The sequence below is a fragment of the Lepisosteus platostomus genome, chromosome 22 (genome assembly GCF_059453375.1).
Source record: "Lepisosteus platostomus isolate fLepPlt1 chromosome 22, fLepPlt1.hap1, whole genome shotgun sequence".
Classification (NCBI taxonomy): Eukaryota; Metazoa; Chordata; class Actinopteri; order Semionotiformes; family Lepisosteidae; genus Lepisosteus; species Lepisosteus platostomus.
In genome coordinates, this window is record NC_142632.1 from 7,782,846 (window position 1) to 7,806,531 (window position 23,686).

Here is a 23,686-nt window from a genome sequence, read left to right on the forward strand (position 1 = left end):
CTGCCTGTCAGAAAGTCCCGAATCCAGTTGCAGAGGGTGGTGTTGAGATCCAGTGCACTGAGTTTCTTGACTAGTTTCTCTGGGATGATAGTGTTAAAAGCTGAGCTGAAGTCGATGAATAGTAGTCTTGTGTATGTGTTCTTTTTGTCCAGATGGGATAGGGCAGTGTGTATGGCAATGGAGATTGTGTCATCTGTGGATCTGTTGGACCGGTAGGCAAACTGGTACGGGTCCACTGTATTTGGAATGGTGTCCTTAATGTGCTTCATGACCAGCCTCTCGAAGCACTTCGTGATGACAGGTGTTAGTGCCGCTGGTCAGTAGTCATTAAGACATGTCACTGTGGTTTTCTTTGGTATTGGGATGATGGTGGTTGTCTTGAAGCAGGTGGGGACTATGGCTTGGGCCAGAGACATGTTGAAAATGTCTGTGAATACACCCGCCAGTTGATTGGCGCAGGCTCTGAGGACGCGACTGGGTATGCCGTCAGGTCCTGCAGCCTTGCGTGTGTTAATTTTTAGCAGAGATCTCCTCACCTCATCTGCAGACAGTGAGAGCAGCTGGTCAGTTGCGGAGGGTGCAGCTCTGATGACTGGTTCTGTGTTGTTGGCTCCAAACCGAGCATAGAAGGTGTTGAGGTCGTTAGGCAGGAAGGCATCATGGGCAGGTGCTCAGATGTTCTTCCTCTTGTAGTCTGTGAGGGCCTGCATACCTTACCACATACACCTTGGGTCATTAGTGGTGAAGTGTTCCTCTAATTCCTGTTTGAGCGTGTTTTTTGCATGTTTAATACCATTGTTAAGATTGATCCTGGCTGACCTTAGTTCTGATTTATTGCCTGATTTGAATCCAGCATCCCTTGCTTTGATTAGGGTGCGAACCTCACTGTTCATCCATTGTTTCTGGTTAGAAAAAGGTCTTATTTCTTTTGTGAGTGTGACATCTTCAGCACATTTCCTGATGTAGCTAGTGACTGACGATGCATATTCCTGCATGTCGGTGTATGATCCCTGTGTGGCTGCCTCTTTAAACACACTCCAGTCAGTGCATTCAAAACAGTCCTGCAGGACCGATTCAGCTCCTTCAAGCCACACTTTCACCGTCCTGACCACTGGTTTCACTCGCCTGTGCAGCTGTCTGTATGCCTGGAGGAGAAACAGAGTGATGTGGTCTGAGTTTCCACAGTGGGGGAGGGGTACTGCCTTGTAAGCGTTCTGAATCTTGGTGTAAACATGGTCCAGAGTGTTTTCTCCTCTCGGTGGGAAGGAGACATGCTGAAGGTGTACAAATTGGCTAATTCACCTACCACCCCTCCTCAGGCATTGCAACATGCAGCAAGACTGTAAACACAAATGTCTTCAGTTAACACTGTATCAGATGAGAATATGGGCTTTTGAGAGCACTGGGAAGCCTAATAGCTAAACTGGCCAGTTCACGAGCTGAGGTTAGACAGTTGAAAACAGTTGATTATAACAATCTATGGGAGGATTACAGGGGGCTTCTCCACACTAGCTTGGCCTTGATCAGATATTGATCAGACCTCCACTGCATTTGTGTGGGTCATTGTTAAAGGACTGTAGTTGACATTCTGATTGAGACAGGCTCTCATGTGTCACGTATGAGCTCTGACTTTAAAATGACTGTACCTGCTTTGAAAAAAACATTCACTGGCTCAACAGTATCTTCTAGACTGAGCAGTCAGTTTCAGTTCAGATTTCGTTTCGTTTATTTGTGATATGCACAAGTGCAATTAAATGCTTATTTGCATGTATGCTCCAATACAAATACATTAAGAAACTACCAAACATAAACAAAGAGCATCAGCAGCAACAATAAGGTTATATACCTTCCAACCATATAACATACAAGTGAGCACAAGCAGTGTGCAAAAAACATCAGAGTCAGTGGTAGGAGTACAGTTCCATAATCTGACAACATGCAGGATGAAGCTGTCTCTGGATCAGGAGGTTTGTGCTTGTATGCTTCTATAAATCTTACCAGAGGGAAAGGGAGAGAAACGTGAGAAACCAGGATGACTGATATCCTTCGCGATACTCCCAGCCTTCCTGAGAGAGCGAGTTGTAAACATGTCCACAACAGAGGGTAGTTATACTCCAATACTGGACTGGGTTGACCTGATCACCCCCCATAACACATTCGGAGAGGCAGCTTGTATTTCTAGTTTGTTACAATATTGCGTTTTAACATCCCTGATAGCTCTCCACAAATTATACCTTAGATAAGATAAGTTCACTTTGTTAGCCATATACAATTTCTTGCATTAGGAATTTGTCTTTTCACATACCCCAGCTTGCTCTCCATGAGACACACAGACAGGGAGAGAAGCTTGGGGACAGAGTGCAGGGTCAGCCATTGTACAGCGCCCCTGGAGCAGTTGGGGTAAAGTGCCTTGCTCAAATCGAATTAACCCTGCACAGACAGGCATTAATCTATGTTTGAAAGCAGAAAATAAACTGCTTCCGTTGAATGCCGTCTTCAGTTTCCGCTGTCATAATCAGCCAGCATGTCACTAAGAATACATTTTTGGCATGACAACTCCCCCCCTCCCAAGTGTGTGGGTAGCAGGATAGATAATGTTGTCTTATAGCAATGCTGTTCCCACTCACGCCATTAAGTGCCCACACTGCAACTGCACAAGTTCTAGCTCAACTGAGGAAAATACTGATCACCATCTCCTTTAAATGCTGGAGGCAGTTCAATTCTAACACACCACAAATTGGTATTCCCTGCAAGAAAATCCAGTTCCTCTGAGAATCCAAGAGGACATAAAGTCACAGTTGCCACAACAACTGCAGGTACATAATTCCCTTTACTGTTATGGTCTTATACTATCATAGGAATCTGCAGGATGGGTAGAAAAACTGCCCTGATAGTGTCATGACCAATCACCAACTGTGATTTCCTAGCAACTACAAAACGAATTCCTTATTCTCTTACTCTTCTCTCTCCATCGATCCCTGCAATCTGACAACATTACCAATCACTTAACTCCAAGCAGTCAGGACTTTAACTTTATTTAAGATGCTGGCCAAGACTGAGTCATTATGTAACAGAATTCTGCCAATGAGTTTCTATGCAACAAAAACAAATCTTGCTGCTAAACTGGCAAACCAATGATTGGTTATGACACTATCAGGGCAGTTTTTCTACCCATCCTGCAGATTACTATGATAGTATAAGACCATAACTGTAAAGGGAATTATGTACCTGCAGTTGTTGTGGAAACTGTGACTTTATTGGGCAGTGTGGTGGCTCTGCGCCTGTGGCTGGAAGGTTGCCGGTTCAAATCCTGCAGCTGGTAGAGGAATCCTACTCTGTTGGGCTCCTGAGCAAGGCCCTTCACCCCAACTGCTCCAGGGGCGCCGTACAATGGCAGACCCTGTGCTCTGACCCCAGGCTCTCTCCCTGTCTGTGTTTCTCATGGAGAGCAAGCTGGGGTATGTGAAAAGACAAATTCCTAATGCAAGAAATTGTAAAGGGTTAATAAATTGATTTTATTATTGTTATAATTATTATTATTTTGCCTTATCAACTAAATTAATACAGTTGAATTATTTTGTCAAAGTTCTGAATATCAGAGCAGATTCAGTAAAGTTCAATGGCTAGGATAAATCAAGGTCCACCCAACCAGATTACTTGAGGCAGGACCCTAGTCAGACACTGTGCATGGACTGTTTAAAAAAAAAAGTTCAGCAGGCTGTTTACTTCCTTGGAGAGCTGTCTCCAGCCACAGCTAAGTGAACCTCTCCCTCCCACTCTCTCTGCACAGTGGGACAGCCCTGGTACAAAGCCAGCCAGCTGAAGGAGTCTGGAGCATTACAACAAACCCAGCCAGCTCCATCTTCAGGGAGAAGATTGAAACGCTTGAGGACACCTTTGGCCAGTAAGTTAACTACAAAAAACATCTCTAAAGCATAGTCAGATTGCAATTTTTAAGAGTTGATTTACTTCTCTAAACATGTTCAATAAACTTTAGCTCCCAATGGTAAATTTACGCATCATTGAGGATATGAATGTGATCAACTACATGAAACTGACCTACAAGGTAGACATTAACAAACATTCTACTTGATATACTCTATTTAAAAACTGATATTATTAACTTTTATCTTAATCACTGAGTGAATGATCAACCATTTCTATTACAGCAAATTGATTTACAAATACACTACATTTTATTACTTTTTGGTTTGCTGTGGATGGTTTAAAATTGTATATTTTGAATCCATGTGAAAGACTGCTTTTTGTTGTGTTTGATTGGTTCCAAACAATGGGTGTCATAGTGGTTAGCATTGCTGCCTTGAAGACCTGGGGTCCAGGATTCAATTCCTTGGGTGCTATCTGTGTTATGTTTTCCCTGCATTCACATACAGTATGTTTCCTCCAGGTGCTCTGATTTCCTCCCACAGTCCAAACACATACTAGTAGGTTGATTGGCTTCTGGGAAAATTGGCCCCGGTATAAGCTTGTTTGCGTCTGTTGTCTGTGTGCCTTGGCCTGGCATCCTGTCCAGGATGTATCCTGCCTTTCACCTGCTGCTTGCCTTGCTCTGGCTCTGTACTGCAACCTTGTACTGGATAAAGCAGATAGTATATGGATGGATGGTTCCCAACAGCCATCCAAGCCCTCATTTACTGATTTCTAATCATTTCAAAAACCCTCTCATTACTGCAGCTGCATTCTCAAACAGCAAAGCTGGAAAGTCTTGAAGGCAAGGTGGCAAAACTGGAAGACCACTCATAACTGAATAATATTCATACAGTGGTTTTACCAGAGGAAATGGAATGTGAATTTTTACACTGGCATAGAAGGCATAGGAGCTGATAGAGAAGAAAGGGGATTTTCTTTCTTTTTGAAGGGAACTATGTATTGAAGGACTTGGTTTTGCATTGATTTTTCATTTTTGTTTCCTTGCTGTAACACTGCCGGTCTCCAGGGTCTGCCAGCATCTAGTCTGTCTAGGTTCTTTCCACTTATGCCTGCCACTAAGACTATCGGATAGCCTCAAGATTGTTCTGGTAAACTGTTCGGCATCCTCAGGAGGGGAAGGCGTGACCTCGCCCAGGCTGTGTTAAGCAGGGACGAGGGAGTACTGACCTCTTCTGGGGCAGTAGAAGGCAGTGACAGACATACCTGGTGCAGGGGAGCACATCACTGCCGAAGGGGGACCGAAGAGTGTGTTCCAACTACAGGGGGATCAAACCCCTCAGCCTCCCTGGGAAAACCTATGCCAGGGTACTGGAAAGGAGACTCCGCCCGGTAGTTGAGCCTCAGATCCAGAAGGAAGAATGTAGATTCCGTCCTAGCCGTGGGACAGTGGACCAACTCTTCTCCCTGATGCAGTTGCTCTACGGGGCTGCATGTGTTTTGTGGATTTGGAGAAGGCATATGACCATGTCTCTTAGCATGTGGTGTGGGAGGTGCTGCAGGAATATGGGGTATCGGGCTGACTCTGTGACAGTGTGAGGAGCTTGGCAATCCAGGAGAGCCTCAGAGTAGACCCACTGCTCCTCCAGATCGAGAGGAGCCAGTTGAGGTGGTTTGGGCATCTCATTAGGATGCCCTCCCGGTCGGCTTCTGCTGGAGCTGTCTGCAAACATCACCTCCCTCATCAACCTGATTTTGATTCCTATCCCTGTTTCCTGTCCCAGTGCTAATCTTCTGAGGTGTGACAAATTAAAAGACTAGGTTTCAGAGCAGTGTCCTGTCTGCCTAATGAAATGTTTTGTTAATTGAAAACACTTTTTTCTTGGGCTATCCTCAGACAGAGTCCCAGCAGCTTGCAACACTGAGGTTGTGTACGAGAATGTTGTAGCATTCAAAGGTAAGACCACTTGCAAAAATATACTCTATTCAGACTAATATGTTGTAGTGGTGGTTTGGTATTATTATAATTTATGTAGCATTGCTGTGGTTAAACGTGTTGTACAGTGTTTCAGTGTCTAACTAATGCTATGAGCTCCTTCCAATTAAAACAGCTGGCTATGGAAGTTATTTTGTAATTAATGAAAAAGGCTACCTTTAAAGAAATTTGCTACATTTAAAATAACATGGAAAAATTAGACATCAAAAACTAAATGAAAATAATAGAAGTTACTGATTAAATTATAATGTATAGTTTACTAAGTAGTGGGTGGAGTGATGGCTGGAAGGTTGCTGGTTCAAATCCTGTGGCTGGCAGAAGAATCCTACTCTGTTGGGCCCCTGAGCAAGGCCCTTAACCCCAGCTGCTTCAGGGGCACTGTATACTGTAAATGGCTGACCCCAAGCTTTTCTCCCTGTCTGTGTGTCTCATGGAGAGCAAGCTGGGGTATGTGAAAAGACAAATTCCTAATGCAAGAAATTGTATATGGCTAATAAAGTGATCTTGTCTTACATGGAGCTTTACAGCTGTGATACTAAGACCTGTACAGTAATTGTAACCTCTAATAACATTCATACTTTAGATACCTTCTTAGCCACAGAGCCACAGCTCCACCCTATGTATTAAACTATTATACTCCTACTGGGAACAGATGATCTGAGTGCTGCACAGAAGTGAAACAGGACATTGAGCATCTCCTAGGGAATTGTTTGAAACTCACTGGTTCACAAACGGGGAGCTAAGTCTGCAGGGGACTGAGATAGGAGGAGAATCCGCAGATTACTACAGTAAGTTGCAAGTACATAGAAACTGCTAAGGATTGCATTGCTGGGGGTCCCATTTGACTCACACTGTGAGAACGTGTCAAGGTGACTCTGCCCACCTGAGGCTGGGGAAGTGAGCTTCACTTACCCCTACAACCAAAAGAGAGTCCCAATGCATAACAAAAAAAAGACAAACAAAGATAATAATGGAAAGAGAGGAGCTGAGGGGTGGAGTCTATGTGAAGGTCACTCAGTTTAGAGGAAAAACATCTAAGGCTAAACCCATGCCCCCACTGCAGGCATGCTAGAAACAGACAAATGGACACCTAAAATATCTGAGCAAGAATAGTAAGTGTAAAAGTTGACAGCAGAAGAGGACCAGAGGTCTAAGGCTTTGACTTGATGGAGGTCCAGCTGATCGCAGATGTGGCAGCTCCAACTCTGGAGTGTACAGCTGGTTGTAGAGCCGTATGGACTAAAATTGACATATGTATTGAAAAACAGTGTTTGGTTAATCCTGCTTGAAAGGGACAAATTAACAATTGCTATTGGATGTTCTGAAAGAGAGATACAGCATTGATAGAGCTTGCAGGAGGGTCTAAAATAAATTACATTTGGTATATATATCGTGTTAACAGCTATACAAAAATTTTGGATTTTCTCTTACCAACATATGATACATTCATTCTAGATTTGGTGTCAGCCTTTTATTGCTGAAACACCTTCTTTTTCAGGCAAATGGCTCTTAATGGCTCACTGCCAAAAGGTATGAGGACTCTGGGAAAAAGGCCAGCGTCCACAAATTTTTTGTTTTATAGCTGTGCCTTCCTGTAGCTTTGTCTCTGCATAAATATTGAAAGCTCCTTGTTCTTCATTGTTGAAATTCACTACCTGACAGAGAAACCTTACAGAAACAGGTGTATTTATTATATTCTGGTAAAATGCTAACCACTATTATTGTACACAGTAAGAGAACACTTAACCACTGTAATTGGTTCACTAAGGTAATTTTGTGCACCTGAATTAACTTAGATTGGCCATAATAAAAGGTTTGAATACTTAGTCACGACTTTTCAATTTTTCACATTAATTATTATCTATTATGATTATCTTATTTATCTAATTATATCTTATTTATCTATTTACTTTTCTGCTGTTTGCTTTTAATGTGTGGAGCAGTTTGTGTATATATTAATTCCAAATATGATTTATACTGTAAAGTATAGAAAAGAATAAAACAGTGGAGTTTGTAGTATCATAAATGAGCAAGGCTCCTGCCCATCACCAAACAAAATGCTTGGTATTCTGAAGATTTTCAAGAAAAGCAACCCATGACAGCTGCCTTTTTTTTCTTTCACCTATAAAACTGTTTATTTGGAAAAATATTCACTGAATGCCGTCTACAAAAGTGTATCTGTCATTTGTAATTCAATACTCAGAGGAGATCATTGGAAAGGGGGTGAATACTTTTGCAAGGCACTATATACAGTATAGTTAGTGTTTTCTCTCAATAGGTCGCCCCATGGAAGAGGCCTCAGACGAGATCGTTTATGCTGACCTGGACCTGGATCTGGATCTGGATCGGAGCACTGCACATTCCATGAGCAGGATGGAAAGAGGTTTGTTTACTTCTTGTATTACCAAGGGAAATATTTTGTTTTCTTTGGTCTTCAAATGATACAGTAAACTGATTAGGTACGCGCAATTTTTATGATTTAAGACAATGAGAGCAGCTCTCCGTGTGTGCCTCGCTCCTCCAGTGCTGGCCCATGTCACAGGAGAACTGGGCGGCTGCCTGGAGGAACGCTACGTGTTTTTCAATCGCCACGGTCAAATCGAGCGGAACATTAGATATAGCGTCCCTTTCTGTTATCGATGTGTCAAAAAGATGGCCAATCATTATCAAGTACATAATGCTTCTGAAAATAGAAATAGCAAATAAGAGCAGGATAAGCGATCTCAAAACAGAAGTTATTGTAATAATGTAATAATATAGTATTGTAACGCTTACGGCCGACAAGCAGTGTGTGTAAGAGCCGGCGTACCAGAGCGGGTGACGTCACCGCCCTTCCCTGTGATAGCAGGACCACAGCTACTGGGCTGTGGAGAGATCTCTCTTTAGCTCACGGGGCTAGGTCGCTGCAGAGAGACGCGGAAGTCCCGGGTTCGAGCCCCGGACGGTGCAGGGGCCGACCTAATGCGGCAAGGGCGCCCGCCTGAGTCCCCGTTGCGTTACATTGGTGTCAGAAGCGGGGCGGGATAGCCCTTCGCCGGGGACGGCGATTTAAGCGGGGGAGAGTGTAACGCTTACGGCCGACAAGCAGTGTGTGTAAGAGCCGGCGTACCAGAGCGGGTGACGTCACCGCCCTTCCCTGTGATAGCAGGACCACAGCTACTGGGCTGTGGAGAGATCTCTCTTTGGCTCACGGGGCTAGGTCGCTGCAGAGAGACGCGGAAGTCCCGGGTTCGAGCCCCGGACGGTGCAGGGGCCGACCTAATGCGGCAAGGGCGCCCGCCTGAGCCCCCGTTGCGTTACAGTATTTAAGTTGGTTTTGAGCCTGTGAGATTCATGTAAGTAGCGAACGGTAGACGTGACATATTTTCAAGATAGACATGTAGACTACTGGGGGTGTTTTAGCAAAAATGAACAGATTCACGTTTTCTGCAATTGTACACCTGCCGCGTGTGTCGCCTGCCTAAAAACTCGGCGCTGAAGCGCGAAAGCGAATGTGCAGTACAAAAGACTATTCAGTGATCGACTTAAAACGCTTCGTTTTCCTTGCGGTTTCTACTGTTTTTCATTGAATGTATTGTAGCCCATCGGATTGCTATTTGCTACATACACTTATACTATACAGTATATAGTAACGCGACGGGTTATGCGAGGATGGAGACAAGAATTCAGGCTCTTGTTAACGGAGGACACGTGTTGCTTTATTAATCGGACGTGCGTCCAGCCCAGCAACCACAGAGAGAGAGAGGCAAACATGGTACAACACACTGGGGTCAATTCGGGTACAGTTACACAGGTAATTTGGTACATGTATAAAAGGGGTACACCAGGGAAACTATTTACATGAGTCCGGGCGATTTCGCTACTGTGTACACCTGTTCCACAATGGGTCAGCTGCACTGGCCACTACTACTCCCGTCCAGCCCCTCGCCTTGCACCCCAGCCGGGCGCTCCTCGGCCGCAACACCTGGGGAGGGCGCTACACTATGAAGGGTTGAGGTTTTAAAGTTTACACCACAGTCTGGTGGAAAGCCCCTGATAAAAGTATTTCAGTATTCAGTTTAACATTAAAATAATAATATTTCTATATTATTTGATAATGATATTTAGTAAGCTCAACAGCATCTAATTAGTGAAAATGTGTGTTAAATCAATGAACCGATGTTTATCAAGACAAACAATTACATCCTGAACTGCTGCAGACACATACAGTATTAAGGCAGTCTGCCTTTTACACTTGCTCTGTCACTTTCATTCATATAAGGTTTGAGGAGTTAGGATGTTGGTATCAGTGCAGACAGAGCCGAATTCCACTTGCAATATACAGATGCAGCCATTCAAAATGCGCGGTACAAACCCGCGGTACGGTAACCTACCCACAAGCCACCGCGGTAAGTGATTGGCTGGCAAAAATGACCGACAGGGGCACTCGTGGTGCATTGGTTGGTAGTGAAAAGATTTAATCATTTAATGTCTTTACTTTGCACATTTTAATCTGCTTAGTTTTGAATATTTATATGGAATTTTACCACTAAAGGGAAATTTTAGTAGCTGAGCATAAAAAGAAGAGCATAACGCATCTGAAGGTCATAAACGATATTAATTTAGGAACATAAACATTACTGTATGTACATAAACTGTACTGTGTATGGCTGGTCTTGGTAGTTTAAAGAAAAAATACACCCCAGTCTTCCATTTCTCCCTAAACATTTTAAGCATGAAAGTTTTATGAAACGGTACCCAAATATGCGATTGCTGTATAGAATGAATTTTAATTTTAAAAAATTATTTAACATGAAAATTAAGCTGTTTACATCTTCCGCCTGAGAACAGTCACCCGTTGCTACCCAACGCAGAAACACAGACACTAACTAGCAAAGAGAGGACATTAGCTAGCCAATATGATAAAGAAATAAATTATTTTGTTTATTTCTTTTGCACATTTATTTGAACATTTCCATCGATTGTACAAGCACTTGTAAACTGTCCAATCCCTAGTTCATCAGGCTTTTTCTTTTATGCTGCGGGCATTCTCCCGGTCTGGTGCCGGTCTGTGTCTTCTAGGATATAATGCCAGCGATCTCTTGTTTTTATGTCCACTATAACAGACAATCTCCTTTGCTTTTAACCGAGCGTTTAATAATTTCCTAAAATGAAAATGATTTACTTTATTTCCCTCACGGGATCAATAGAAGTATCTATCATCTGTCTAAACTATGGGACAGAATTCTGGGGTCTCCTGATACCAGAGATTATGGTAGGGCTTCAGAATGGTGATTGGCTGACACCATCTGACACTCCTCTGATTGGAGAAAAAAGACGTGCTTGTTTGCTATACATACAGTACTGTACCAGGAAGAGGATTTCTTTCTATTCAAAACGTGTATTTTAAAAGTTTAAGAAGTAAAAACCTTACTGTTAGGAATCCCTGGTGAGAAGATACACGGATCCTGTGCAGACGCAGGCACGGGTGATAGATGAGGCAGGCGAACAAACCAGAACGAGAGGCAAGGTCGTAGTCAAAAGGCGAAAGGCAAGTCGTTATCCAGGAAGTTCACCGGTAGCAGACAGTCCGAGTCGAGAGGCGAGGAGCAAAGTCGAAAAGGCAGAAGGGGAATCCAAAAACCAGAATAAACGAGGTACGGGGAAAAACGCCAGGTAGAGCTCTCAAGGAGTAGACTCAATACCGAGCAGTGGGAAGCAGGTGCAGATGGTTTAAATAACAGTGCGCACCGCAATGAGTGTGCGCAGGTGGTTTAACTCGTGCGGCGGCGTTTGTTGATAATCACCCGCTGCTGGGTCTGATTAGCTCGCTTACGCTTTGTCTTTGACTGCCTGGTTGTCGTGACACTTACAGCGTACACAGATTTCTAAACTGATCAGGATCGTTATCTTTGTCTTATGCATAATAATGTTCACCGCTCTGTCCAGCAAATTAATAATAAACTTTATTTTATATAGCGTTTTAAACAAATAAGTAATTAGATTGCTCATAAACCTAATCACTTTTTCTACATAAACACAGCGTAATTGCTCTCTGAAAATGCTTTTTCTTTTTATTAAGGCTCAGATTTCAACTATAGATCGTATTATTATAAAATTTCTTGGTAAAATGTCTTTTATGTAAACCATGTTTGCTATTAATTCATTTAGGGCTAGAATATGTTCATTGTCTTCCAATCGAGTCGAGTTGACATTAGAAGCTTGCCACAATTAAAAGAAGCAATTAAACACAGCGTAATTGCTCTCTGAAAATGCTTTTTGTTTTTATTTAGGCTCGGATTTCAACTATTGATCGTATTATTATAAACTTTCTTGGAAAAATGTATTTTATGTAAACCATGTTTGCTATTAATTCATTTAGGGCTAGAATATGTTCATTGTCTTCCAATCGAGTCGAGTTGACATTAGAAGTTTGCCACGCTCGGACTGTTACACCAACACATTAGCATGTTAAAGCGATTTCATTGAGGAGCCTATCTTTCTTAACTAGTAAGTACTGTACTTCCTTGGTTTTGGAGGGGGTGGTATCTTTTCCTGGAAATCTTGCCCCCTTCTATTTTGAATAGAATTATAATGTTTTTTTTTATTGTTATAGAGAAACATGATCAGATTTTCCCCGGTTCAGAAAAAAAGATCTAAAGTATACTAGTTAAGAAAAATAAATCTAAACGGGGAGAAAGCTATGCTGAAAGTTTATTAAGATACTTAGAAGACAAATATATCAATTTATGTTGCATTTGTCTGGTTGTGAATCAAAAAACATATATTTAAACCAGAGTTTGCGATTTAAATCAAAATGTGATTTAAATCAATATAAATGTTTATATTGTAACGCCTAGGTGACTATTCATTGTTATTAAAATGACTTAAATTCGATCATGTTGTGATATTTAGAAATATACATTTGTTTGGTGCGAGTGAAGTTTTATTTAATCTCTGAGCCATACTGATTCTTATGGAAGCCAGTTTCCGCCAGGGAGTAAAAAAAACACACTATGGTATTCTCTCCAATGCAGTGCAGTTAAAAACATATCTCTGATGCTGTTCCTAAATGAATATCATTTATGACCATCAGACGCTTTATGCTCCTTTTCTTTTTTCCAGTGGATTGAACAGGGAGAGGCATTTCATGATGTACTTTTCACTGATGAAACAACAGTGGCTCTGGAACAGTTTTCAACCATGTCGTTTTATAAAAAGGGGAGATATGTACGCGTTACTGAAGCTAAAAGTTTAGCCTTTGTCACTAATGTAACCACTAAACAAATGACATATAGAAATCCCTACGTTACAGACTGTATATGGCTGGCATTGTTAGTTCAAAGAAAAAATACACACCAGTATTCCACTTTCTCCCTAAACATTTTAAGCATCAGAGTCTTATTTCGGAAACGTTTGTACGTGCTCCTTCTGACCATGTTACTGTTTACTGTGACTGACCATATTAAGTTTAAGTGCCTGTGGGCACTTTTCCTGTCCGTTGGGGGTGGACCGTCTTTCATTAGAAGGTTAGTCTGTTCTACTCTGAGAATGTAGAGGGGGTGGAAAGTAATTCCGTGTCGCATTAACTAACCTCTTCAGTTTATTCCGCCAGACAGTACATGAATATAATTATATCGTTATTAATTTGTTTAGATATGCAATTCCATATTATATTCCCTGTTAATCAAATTCTAAAAGTATGCATTTCTTAGATAACAAGCGAATTCACAGAAAAGGTTAAAAGACTATCACTTTTCACAAAGTATATAATCCTAATATAAGTCTAAATCCTAATATAAGTCTAAACAGTATCAGCTTTATTTACAGGTTGCAATTTAAAAAAAGTCAAAAGCTGCACTCAAAATGCAATTTAGAGCTTTCTGGCAAGAGGAGACACCCAAATTAATAATGTAACATGCCACTGTTTGTGCATGAACAAGGTTATTCTTGTTCCCCGGCGGAACACATTCCATAAGAATCGGCGCTTTTATATATCGCCTTTAAAGGTGGCTTCTCAAAACGCTTTACAGGATAAAAACAACAATAACAGCAACAACAATATTGTATTTCATTGCACTTTGACAGAGTGCTCTTAGAGTTTGATTAATAGGGAATATAATATAAAAATATAGTACTAAAAATAAGATACACTCTACAGACATTCACAACAGCGACTGTCAGAAGATAGGACACAGCGGCTCAGACACCCACTGAATGGAAAGGGGCACTTTAATGTTCTGTATGGCTAATACTAAAGCCAATACTTTAATATTCTTTTCAGTATGTTTAACAATAGTGGGTACTGGCCTAATTCGGCCCTGCTCCCGTTGTTAGGTGTTAATGTGTTGTTGTTAAGTGTGAATTTGTACTTGTTTCCCTGAGGTCTGGCTTTTTTTCTGGAAAACCATAACTCTGGTCTTGTCCAGATTGACTGTCACCACCCAGGTCTGACAGTGCTAATCCAGCAGTGCCAGGTTCTGCCGCAGCCTCTGTTCTGTGGGCGACAGCAGGACCAGGTCCTATGCAAAGAGCAGGAACTCGATTTCTGTAATTAATGCAGATCAGTAAATCAAGGGACAAAACAATTATTGCGCCCGGCTCCTTAATGGGGTTTGACGTGCTAATGCATTGGTTTAACAGTCCAGGTGTGGCAAGCCTCTAATGTTTCCCGACTTCTGCAAAAGGAACCTGCCTTTCATTGGACGGGAAAGCAAAAGCCGACCGCTACGCCACCCCCGTGTTTCGAAATCTGGTGACTTTTGAAATTTACTGGGGGTGGACCACGTCTGTAAATTTCGATGGGTCCAGAGGCAAAAGTGCCTTGCCTTGCAATCTCTGGGAAACCATTAGTAACATGGTGAATCGGAGATTCTCAACCCTTCAGGCGCTCTTTTCCTCTAGTCTAACAGTCTGTCTACAAACAAAACATTCCTGTTAGACAAGAGGAATGTAAAAAACAATTACTTTTTGTCAATGAAAACCGGTGTGTGTGTCTCTCTCTGCTGGATGTCCATCTCACTCTCTGCTGAATGAATAAAAGCATTTTATTAAAAAGGCATTTGCGTTTGTCTGGTATTTACTTTGGTCCTTTTAACTGTTTTTCCATCTACTGTATTGCTTTGAGATGCCACTTTTAAAGGTGATATGTAAAATAATGTTTTTTTATTATTGTTATAGAGAAACATGATCAGATTTTCCCCGGTTCAGAAAAAAAGATCTAAAGTGTATACTAGTTTGTCACTCTTCTCATCCCCTCTTTGCTAAATGGCTTTTGAATAGAGTCACATGAAGAGAGAGGTGAAACAGCCCTACACAGCCCTGTCGCAGTACACGAATATAATTATATCTTATTAATTTCTTTATATACGCGATTCTTTTAATACAGTCTTTGCTGTGCTCTAGAGGATTCTTGTGATATTTCGAGCTCTGGTTGAATGATAAGTGTCGCAGTTTAAATAAGTTTCGTAGTTAGAAATTATGAAACGCTCTGTTAAAAGCAAGGGAGTTTTTATGTCCGTTGCAGTAAAAGAAAATGCCTGACAAAGTAGGGCTTGGACAGATTCCAAGTGCTTGTACAAATGTGCTAAAGAAATTATATTTTGAGTTTACAGCTTGTCCAAAGTCATTCATTATTAATACTATTAGTAATATCTTCGGTAAAGGCTTTGATGCATAAATATTTCTGATAAAGGTAGGTTGTGTACTTTTGTCCAACTGAGCAATCTTGCTTTCATAAAATATACCAACTTTTTATTGACTGATGATTAACGTGCTGTAATACACAGTTTAAATTTAAAAGCTCAAATGATGTACATGAGAGGTTAAGCTTTATTGGCTCCTCCTGGCGGTTTTACAAGGTGATGCCGGATACTTTCCAGCATGACGTCAAATGACGCGATTTACCCCGTGATACTGCGTGATACAGCGACACGCCCACCGGGGTATACCGCGAAATACCCCACCCATTTTGAATGGCTGCATCTGTACTGGCAAGTGTGCTTGTGTCTGAATTAAACTATGCTCTGTATCTCTGGAGAAGGCAATCCTACTAATAGCAATATGGACAAAGTCAAAACAATAAATATTTTCTGTTTCGAACGCGGGTGAATATGCATTGATTTAAAGTGGAGATAGTTCAAGATTGGTAGCTGGCATCATGTTTAGCCAGTCCTGAATGATATTTTAAAATAGGCAAACTTTCACTGTCAGATTACTTTTAATGAAAACAGTTGCAATGTTCTACAAATATTTAAAAATAAATAAATTCTAAATATAACATGAAAAAACAGTGGTCTTGAAGAAGCTCCTTATAATAAAATATTTAGCTGTCTATATTGTCATACATTCATTTTCTAGATGATGTGGGGAAGTGGTACAAAAGACAAATAGAATCCTTGGATATAATGTTATTGTTGTACTGTATAACTGTAAAATTGAGCAACTCACTAGTAAAACTGCATTTAGAATATCGAATAGGGTTTTGGTTATCATATCACAAAAAGATCTTGCTGGTCTTGAACAAATCCAGAGAAACATTAAATAAGCTTGAATCGGACAGCCCTGTGCTAGTACAGCCTTTTTTACCTGCAGATATTGTTATGGCCTACATTGTTAAGGATTGTAAAGTTTTGCTTTTTGAATGTATGCCTTTGTTTTATAACTTGATTTGTGTCATTTTTCTAACTCCTTTCCAGTTCTAATTTAAGTGTCAAATGAATGATTAAGAACCTGATTCTTATTACTAATAAAATCATTACTTCTTGTTATTTACGTGTAGATGTTCGAGTATGTATCTGTGTCAGCATGTGTAGGCTGCAAAGGAACAAGTAAAGGTTTATTCCATGCTGAAAGGAAACTTAGTGGCTGTACTGGCGGGGCAGAGCAGTGGCTCTGTGGCTAAGGATCTGTGGCTGTGGCTGGAAGGTTGCCAGTTCAAATCCTGTAGCCAGCAGAGGAATCCTACTCCACTGGGCCCCTGAGTAAGGCCCTTAACTCCAACTGCTCCAGGGATGCTGTACAATGGCTGACCCTGTGCTCTGACCCCAAGCTATATTTGTTACCTGCCTGCAAAACAAATTTCTCAACAGGGCTAATAAAAGGGAGTAAAAGAATCAAGACAATGAGATGTTTCATTCATTAACTGTAACTGGATCTTCCTTGGTTAAGGTGACTTCTAAATCACCCAGGATATCTTGGTTCCCACACAATGTGATGTACAAGATGTATCATTTTTACCCACATTACCTTAATACTTTTATGACAAATTTAACACATTTCTTAAAAATGAACAATAGCAGGATTACGTGCATAACATTCCAAATGTCTTCTCTTCTTTAATCAGCTACAGACAAGGAAGAGAGAATCCAGCCCAGGCCAGGTGAACCCAGGAGATGGAAGCAGGATCAATCTCACTATGCTACCTATGCAAACCAAAGGCCACTCCACATTGCTTCTGTACATCGAAAGCTGTCCTGGATTTAATGACTATCCAGCACGATCTCAGCATCTCCTAATAAACAGTCTAATCCAGGCTGGTCATCTTTCTAAACATTTGTACATTTGCAATGCAATCTACCATTAATGGTGTGATACAAATACACAGGTAACCAAGATTATGTTTTGAATTTAGTTTATAGATTGTCTGGTAGTTAAATGAATCAGTGGAATCAAAAGATGTGTACTGTAAATTTGTGAATATATACTTTGGAGAAAAACACAGACAATTCAGTAAAGAGACAAAATACCTTAATTATTGAGATTCCCTTCACCTTCCTATTAAAACCAATCCAGCCCATACTTGTACAACCACAAGAACACCTTGTCTGATCTTGCCTGAACTCAAACTATAATCATGAGTTTCAGCCCGGGACATGTCATTGTCAGCTGATTGAGACCTGGATTCACCATATTTTCTCATTCTCTGTTGTGTATGGTCACAAGGTTCATAGAAAACACAACTGGCCATTCCAAATTCAGTCAGTTTAATAAAAATAAGGTAGATTATATTTTAATAAAAGAATGATCTATGCTTTCTGAGTTCTGTTGCAAATGCGTACTCCATTTCCTGCTTAAACATTAATTAAACTATAACAACTGGACTTTATTATTTTTAGTTTTTTTCAACTAAGCACCATACCATTAATTTGCCATATTTGTGTTTAAAAGTTCTATTCAACTAGGCATAGATATAATTAACAAGTAAAAGGTTTATTCCATGCTGAAAAAAGAAGAAAGAAAACACAACGTTTCAGCCGTGGAGCCTTCTTCAGTAAGCAAAGGTAATGTAGCGGGAGAACAAAAGCTGGGAGAGAGAAGGAGCAGGGGACAGAAAGAGAGGCCAATCAAGAGGTGTGAAGTCAGAATAGGTGTAGAGAGGTGTGAAATGAAACCTTCAATGAATAGAGAGAATTTAGAAGAAAAGTAGTCTGTTGTTAAGAGAAGGGGGAAGGTGTGATCCTAGCTGCAGGATAATTTTGGTTTCTGTAGTCTTTCTGATGTATGAGTTCAGAAAACCGTCTTTGAGAACACAGACGGAGAGATTAGAGTGGTCATGGCCGTCAGAGATGAAATGAGAAACAATGGGCTTGGAGAGATCTTTAATCTTCACAGCCCTAACATGTTTTCTGAAGCGGTCTCCGAGTCTCATAGATATAATTATCTCTTGAATTCCATTGTAAAATTATATTAAAATTTACGTGCCAGTTTCGATCTGCACTACAAACATAGCTTATGCTGTTCTATCCTGAACCTACAGAACTGTAGTGTGTTCTGGCTTTTATTGTACTTAATAACCTTAAATTTTGCTAATTTGGTGTTTTAAAGTGATATTATAATTTAAATACGCAGACAGTTGATTTCTAGGATCAGAATCGGACAGCCCTGTGCTAGTACAGCCTTTTTTACCTGCAGATATTGTTATGGCCTACATTGTTAAGGATTGTAAAGTCTTGCTTTTTGAATGTATGCCTTTGTTTTATAACTTGATTTGTGTCATTTTTCTAACTCCTTTCCAGTTCTAATTTAAGTGTCAAATGAATGATTAAGAACCTGATTCTTATTACTAATAAAATCATTACTTCTTGTTATTTACGTGTAGATGTTCGAGTATGTATCTGTGTCAGCATGTGTAGGTTGCAAAGGAACAAGTAAAGGTTTATTCCATGCTGAAAGGAAACGAAAAGAGACACCTTTCGAAAACATGGAATTCAGAGTGAAATTTTTTCACTTAGTGGCTGTACTGGCGGGGCAGAGCAGTGGCTCTGTGGCTAAGGATCTGTGGCTATGGCTGGAAGGTTGCCAGTTCAAATCCTGTGGCCAGCAGAGGAATCCTACTCCACTGGGCCCCTGAGCAAGGCCCTTAACTCCAACTGCTCCAGGGATGCTGTACAATGGCTGACCCTGTGCTCTGACCCCAAGCTTCTTCTCTGTGTGTCTCATGGAGAGCAAGCTGGGGTATGCAAAAAAAAACAATTCCTAATGCAAGAAATTGTATATGGCTAATAAAGTGATCTATACATACTGTATAGATAGTGAAACAAAATGTGAACCCCTTACGTTGTTCTGTTTTCTTGTGTGTTTTAGACCTAAAATGTAATTGGATTATTATAATAATCTTATAAGAAGGTAGAAGACAATTCAAATATACATACAGAATCAGACAAAGAAGGCAGGTATCATAAACGATTCCCAAGCAACTTGAGAGAGATTGAGCAATTCTACTAAAAAGAATGCACAAATACTGCACTAAGCCAGTGGGCACATTTTACCCACAAAGATTTGCAGCTTCCACCAAACATTGAGTTCAGAGGTCTAAATATATTTCACTTTTACTCTAGTTTTTGCTGGCAAGTACAAAAAATATGTAATTGGGTGTTTGTAATTTCACATAATGGAAAGTTCTGAATACTTTTTCAGGCACTGTATTTGTAAATGAAGATGTGGTTCTCATGAGAGATTTTACTTTCCTTCTTTAGAATAGTTACAAATAGATAATGGATGTCAGCAGAATTGAAATAGGAGCCAATAACTGCTTTCTTACTCCTTCTGTCGGAACACCTCTGAGTGGAAATGCCTGTATTGATCAATTTTTTAAACAATTCAGACACTTAGGAAAAAAGAGGAAAGAGAAACATGAAGTAATTGTGATCATAATGTTCTTACAACCTAGTGGATGCCAGGAAATTGAGAGGGAGAAATAAAATAATTAAAATCAAATGAAACTTGAGCAGCAGGTCGAACTTGAGGCACGTCAGTTCTTTATTCTCTGGCACAGCTCTAGCAAAAGAGTAATAGATTAGAGTCAACGATGAACAAATAAATATGTTTTTAGAATAAAATATCACAAACTAAACAAAACAAAATAGTTTCCTATTTCACCTCTAATGGCTATGATGATACTGATCTCTCCGTCTGCATTCTCAAAGAGGGGTTTCGGAACTCCAATTGCAGAAAGACATCCAAAACCCAAATAGTCCTGAAACTAGGATCCCACCTCACCCGTTCTCTTCACAACAGACTCATTTCCTTTTAATCCTCTCTATTCATTTGCAGGTTTTGACTTCTCATTTTTCAATTTCGCACCACCTGAGTGTTGATTCTGTTTCTCTCCTACTCCCGCCTCCTCTCCACTACCGGCTTTTGTTTATTAACTTCTGATTTTCCTCTCTCTCTCACACCTGAAGGTTCCACAGCTGAAACTTTGTGTTTCTTTTCTTCTCTTTTCAGCATGGAATAAACCTTTACTTGTTCCTTTGCAGCCTACGCATGCTGACACAGCTAGCTACCGACACTGATGTGGCTGTCTCTATTCTATCTAATTGCATCTCTGACATAAAAATTTGGATGACTCAAAACTTCCTTCATCTTAACTGTGACAAGACTGAAGTCATGCTTATTGGTACCCCCCCATCAACTTCGTAAAGCCAGTCCTGTAACCCTGTCTGTAGATGGCTCTGTACTTGAGCTCCAATCAAAATTGAAAAACCTTGGGGTTATATTCGATTCTGGCTTAACATTCGACCCACATGTACAGCATACTGTCAAAACATCTTTTTTTCACCTTAGAAATATCGCAAGACTACGCCCTATGCTATCATTAACTGTGGCTGAAAAGCTGATCAACATATTTGTATTCTCTCGAATTTACTACTGCAATGCTCTGCTCCCTGGGGTATCTAAATCTACTCTGAACAAGCTGCAGTATGTCCAAAATTCAGCAGCCAGAATCCTGACCAGATCTAGTGCAAGTGTTCACATTACTCCTATCCTGGAGTCCTTGCACTGGCTTCCGGTCAAATTCCGCGTAGACTTTAAAATCCTCATGCTCACCTACAAGGCTTTACATGGCTTGGCACCTCAATACCTGTCTGAACTTTTATCGCCCTACTCCCCACCTCGCAACCTCCGCTCTTCAAATTCTGCCCTCCTTACTGTCCCCCAAGCCCGTCTACATTGTATGGGCGACAGGGCCTTCTCCTGCTATGCCCCCAAGCTCTGGAACTCCTTGCCCAAGGATATTAGAGAGTCACCTTCTCTAAACTCCTTCAAATCCAGACTCAAAACCCTCCTTTTCAGAAAAGCCTTTACTTAACTGGTTCCATTCTTCACCGCTCTGCTCTTCTTAATACCATCTTCCACGGTCTCCTCTATTGTTATTGTTGTATTGTTGTAATTATAATTGTGTCCTGTCTTGTGAAATTTTCTTATTTATTGTTGTAGTCTTCTTATTTATTGTTATTGTCATCCTGTAAAGCGCTTTGAGAAGCCACCTTTAAAGGCGCTATATAAAATAAAGTTTATTATTTATTATTATTATTACTTGAACTCTTTGATTATTTGTGTTTACTTTTCCTACAACTCAGAAAACACCTTAAATTCTACTCATTTTTTGAATTGATTACCCCTTAACTCTTAACATATTGGCATATTTTTAAACATGTACAGGTAGAGCTCAAAATGAAGGTTTGCAATTTTAAGAATGCATACTATGAAGGAATGAGTCTAAGCTTATAGAATGATATAACAGATATGGGATCAATGAAAAATGGAAGGAAAAGAACACATTAATCTCATAAGCAAACCAAGGAATGGAAAGCATTTTCCCAAATAAATCAATTTAAATCATACATGATAATAATACATTTTATTATTAAAAAAAAAACAGATCCAGTTCAGGAAATGAAGAACAAGAAGCATCCATCATGGATTAATTAGCATATCAGAAAGGCATTAAGCAACTGACAAAGAAATATTGCAATGGAGGTTACTTTAAATATTTTTCTGGATTTTAATAGCATGATTTAAAGGATGTCAGGGATTAGGGCAGGAAACTTTCAGATGATGACCTCAGAATGGCTGATATGTTAAATGCCTTCTTACAAACCCATTTAAGAGAAATGCACCTAAGAACGCTTTTTTTCTCGATCTCTGCTGTCCGTAAACTGTGGTTATTTAGCATATGTCTGCATCTGGTGATGGCTGGTGATGACATCACTCAGCGCACTGCCGCCATTCCTGCCAACCCTGTGCGACAGTGGAGCACCCCTCCCACTGCACTCCTTACTCCGCAGCGCGTGGGAATGTGCAGCTTCCACACCTGAGGCTAATCAGGTCCACTATTTAAGATCCCCACACGGCCACAGACTTTTTTCACCCTTAGAACCAGAGTATTTGCAAGCCGGTGTTACGGATTCAGCCAGTGAAACCGAAACCAAGTAGTGAACCCACTTGCGGGAGCCGACAGAGATGAGTCGTGATCCAAATACCGTAGCCGAAGGAGAGAGCCGAGAGTCCAGGGGAAGCCAGTGATCCAAACAGGGAGAGAGTAGCCAAAGCCAGACCGTAATCCAAAACCGTAGACGAAGGAGAGAGCCGAGAGTCCAGGGGAAGCCAGTGATCCAAACAGGGAGAGAGTAGCCAAAGCCAGACCGTAATCCAAAACCGTAGATGAAGGAGAGAGCCGAGAGTCCAGAGGAAGCCAGAGAACCAAACTAGGAGAAGGCAACCGAAGCCGAGCCGTAATCCAAAAGACGTAGTAAAAGGGGAAAAACCAAAGTCGGAACCAGAACAGTATGAGGAGGTAGAAGGCGTAGCGCAACTAAGTAGCTTGAAAGGGAAACCAATACTGAGCGAGGGGGTAGGGAAAGACTAATGCTTAAATACCAGATGAGACGGAGGTGTGGTGGTGAAAGCGTACACTGAAAGGTGGACTGATGAACTAAGGCTATGCCTTCTTCTGCCTCTTTCGTTGCCGAGAGGCAGGGATTGTAACAGCTGGCTACAAAGGATTATTCTTCTGGTTCGTAGTCGATCTTCTTGTATACCAGAGAACAGACGCCTTCCTAGACTACACACCGCTCAAAGATAAGAAACGCTCTGCCAATGCTCAGGCAGCACCTTTTAGAACCTGACACTATCACACCTGAGACCATCCATTCTGGTCTCTTTACATGCTCGTTTCTTCTTTCAGCGTTCTTTCTTAGTCTGCATCTGTTTGTCTTGATTCTGCTTCCTCCTGTTTTCTTCCCTATCCTGTCTAAACTCACTGCTCTGAAACTCACACAACATTCTTTCCTTCATGTTCGTTAATTTAATCGGGCCTTCCTCCTGCACTGTCTTCTGCTTCCGTTCCCTGGCATCCAATTTAGCCCCAGGTGCAAAGTAAGAGTTCTGATGCCATCCCCTCGACCAGGGGTCTATCAGGCATCCTGCCCCCGGCTGAGTCAGCAGTCGTCCTCCGGCTTGTATGCCATTATCCCCGGCATTCAGTTTGGCTTCGGTTTCCTCCCTCTCGGTCCCTGCTGCACCTGATGCCATCTCCTT

General features: G+C 41.0%; 1 protein-coding gene across 7 annotated transcripts in view; it reads left to right on the forward strand.

The window, feature by feature from the left end:
- LOC148643337 (uncharacterized) overlaps window positions 1–23,686 on the forward strand; it is a 60,626-nt gene that overhangs the window by 19,203 nt on the left and 17,737 nt on the right. For 6 of the 7 annotated variants that reach the window (XR_015929108.1, XM_088616518.1, XM_088616521.1 and 3 more), the window contains 3 exons: window positions 3,791–3,904; window positions 5,786–5,845; window positions 8,163–8,267. Coding sequence is in view for 6 of the 7 variants with exons in the window: in XM_088616518.1 (XP_088472644.1) it covers window positions 3,791–3,904; window positions 5,786–5,845; window positions 8,163–8,267 (279 nt within the window). In the remaining variant the exon portion in view is untranslated. Of the gene's footprint in view, window positions 1–3,790; window positions 3,905–5,785; window positions 5,846–8,162; window positions 8,268–17,207; window positions 17,965–23,686 lie in introns of those variants that run through there. The other variant, XM_088616520.1, reaches the window with a different exon arrangement.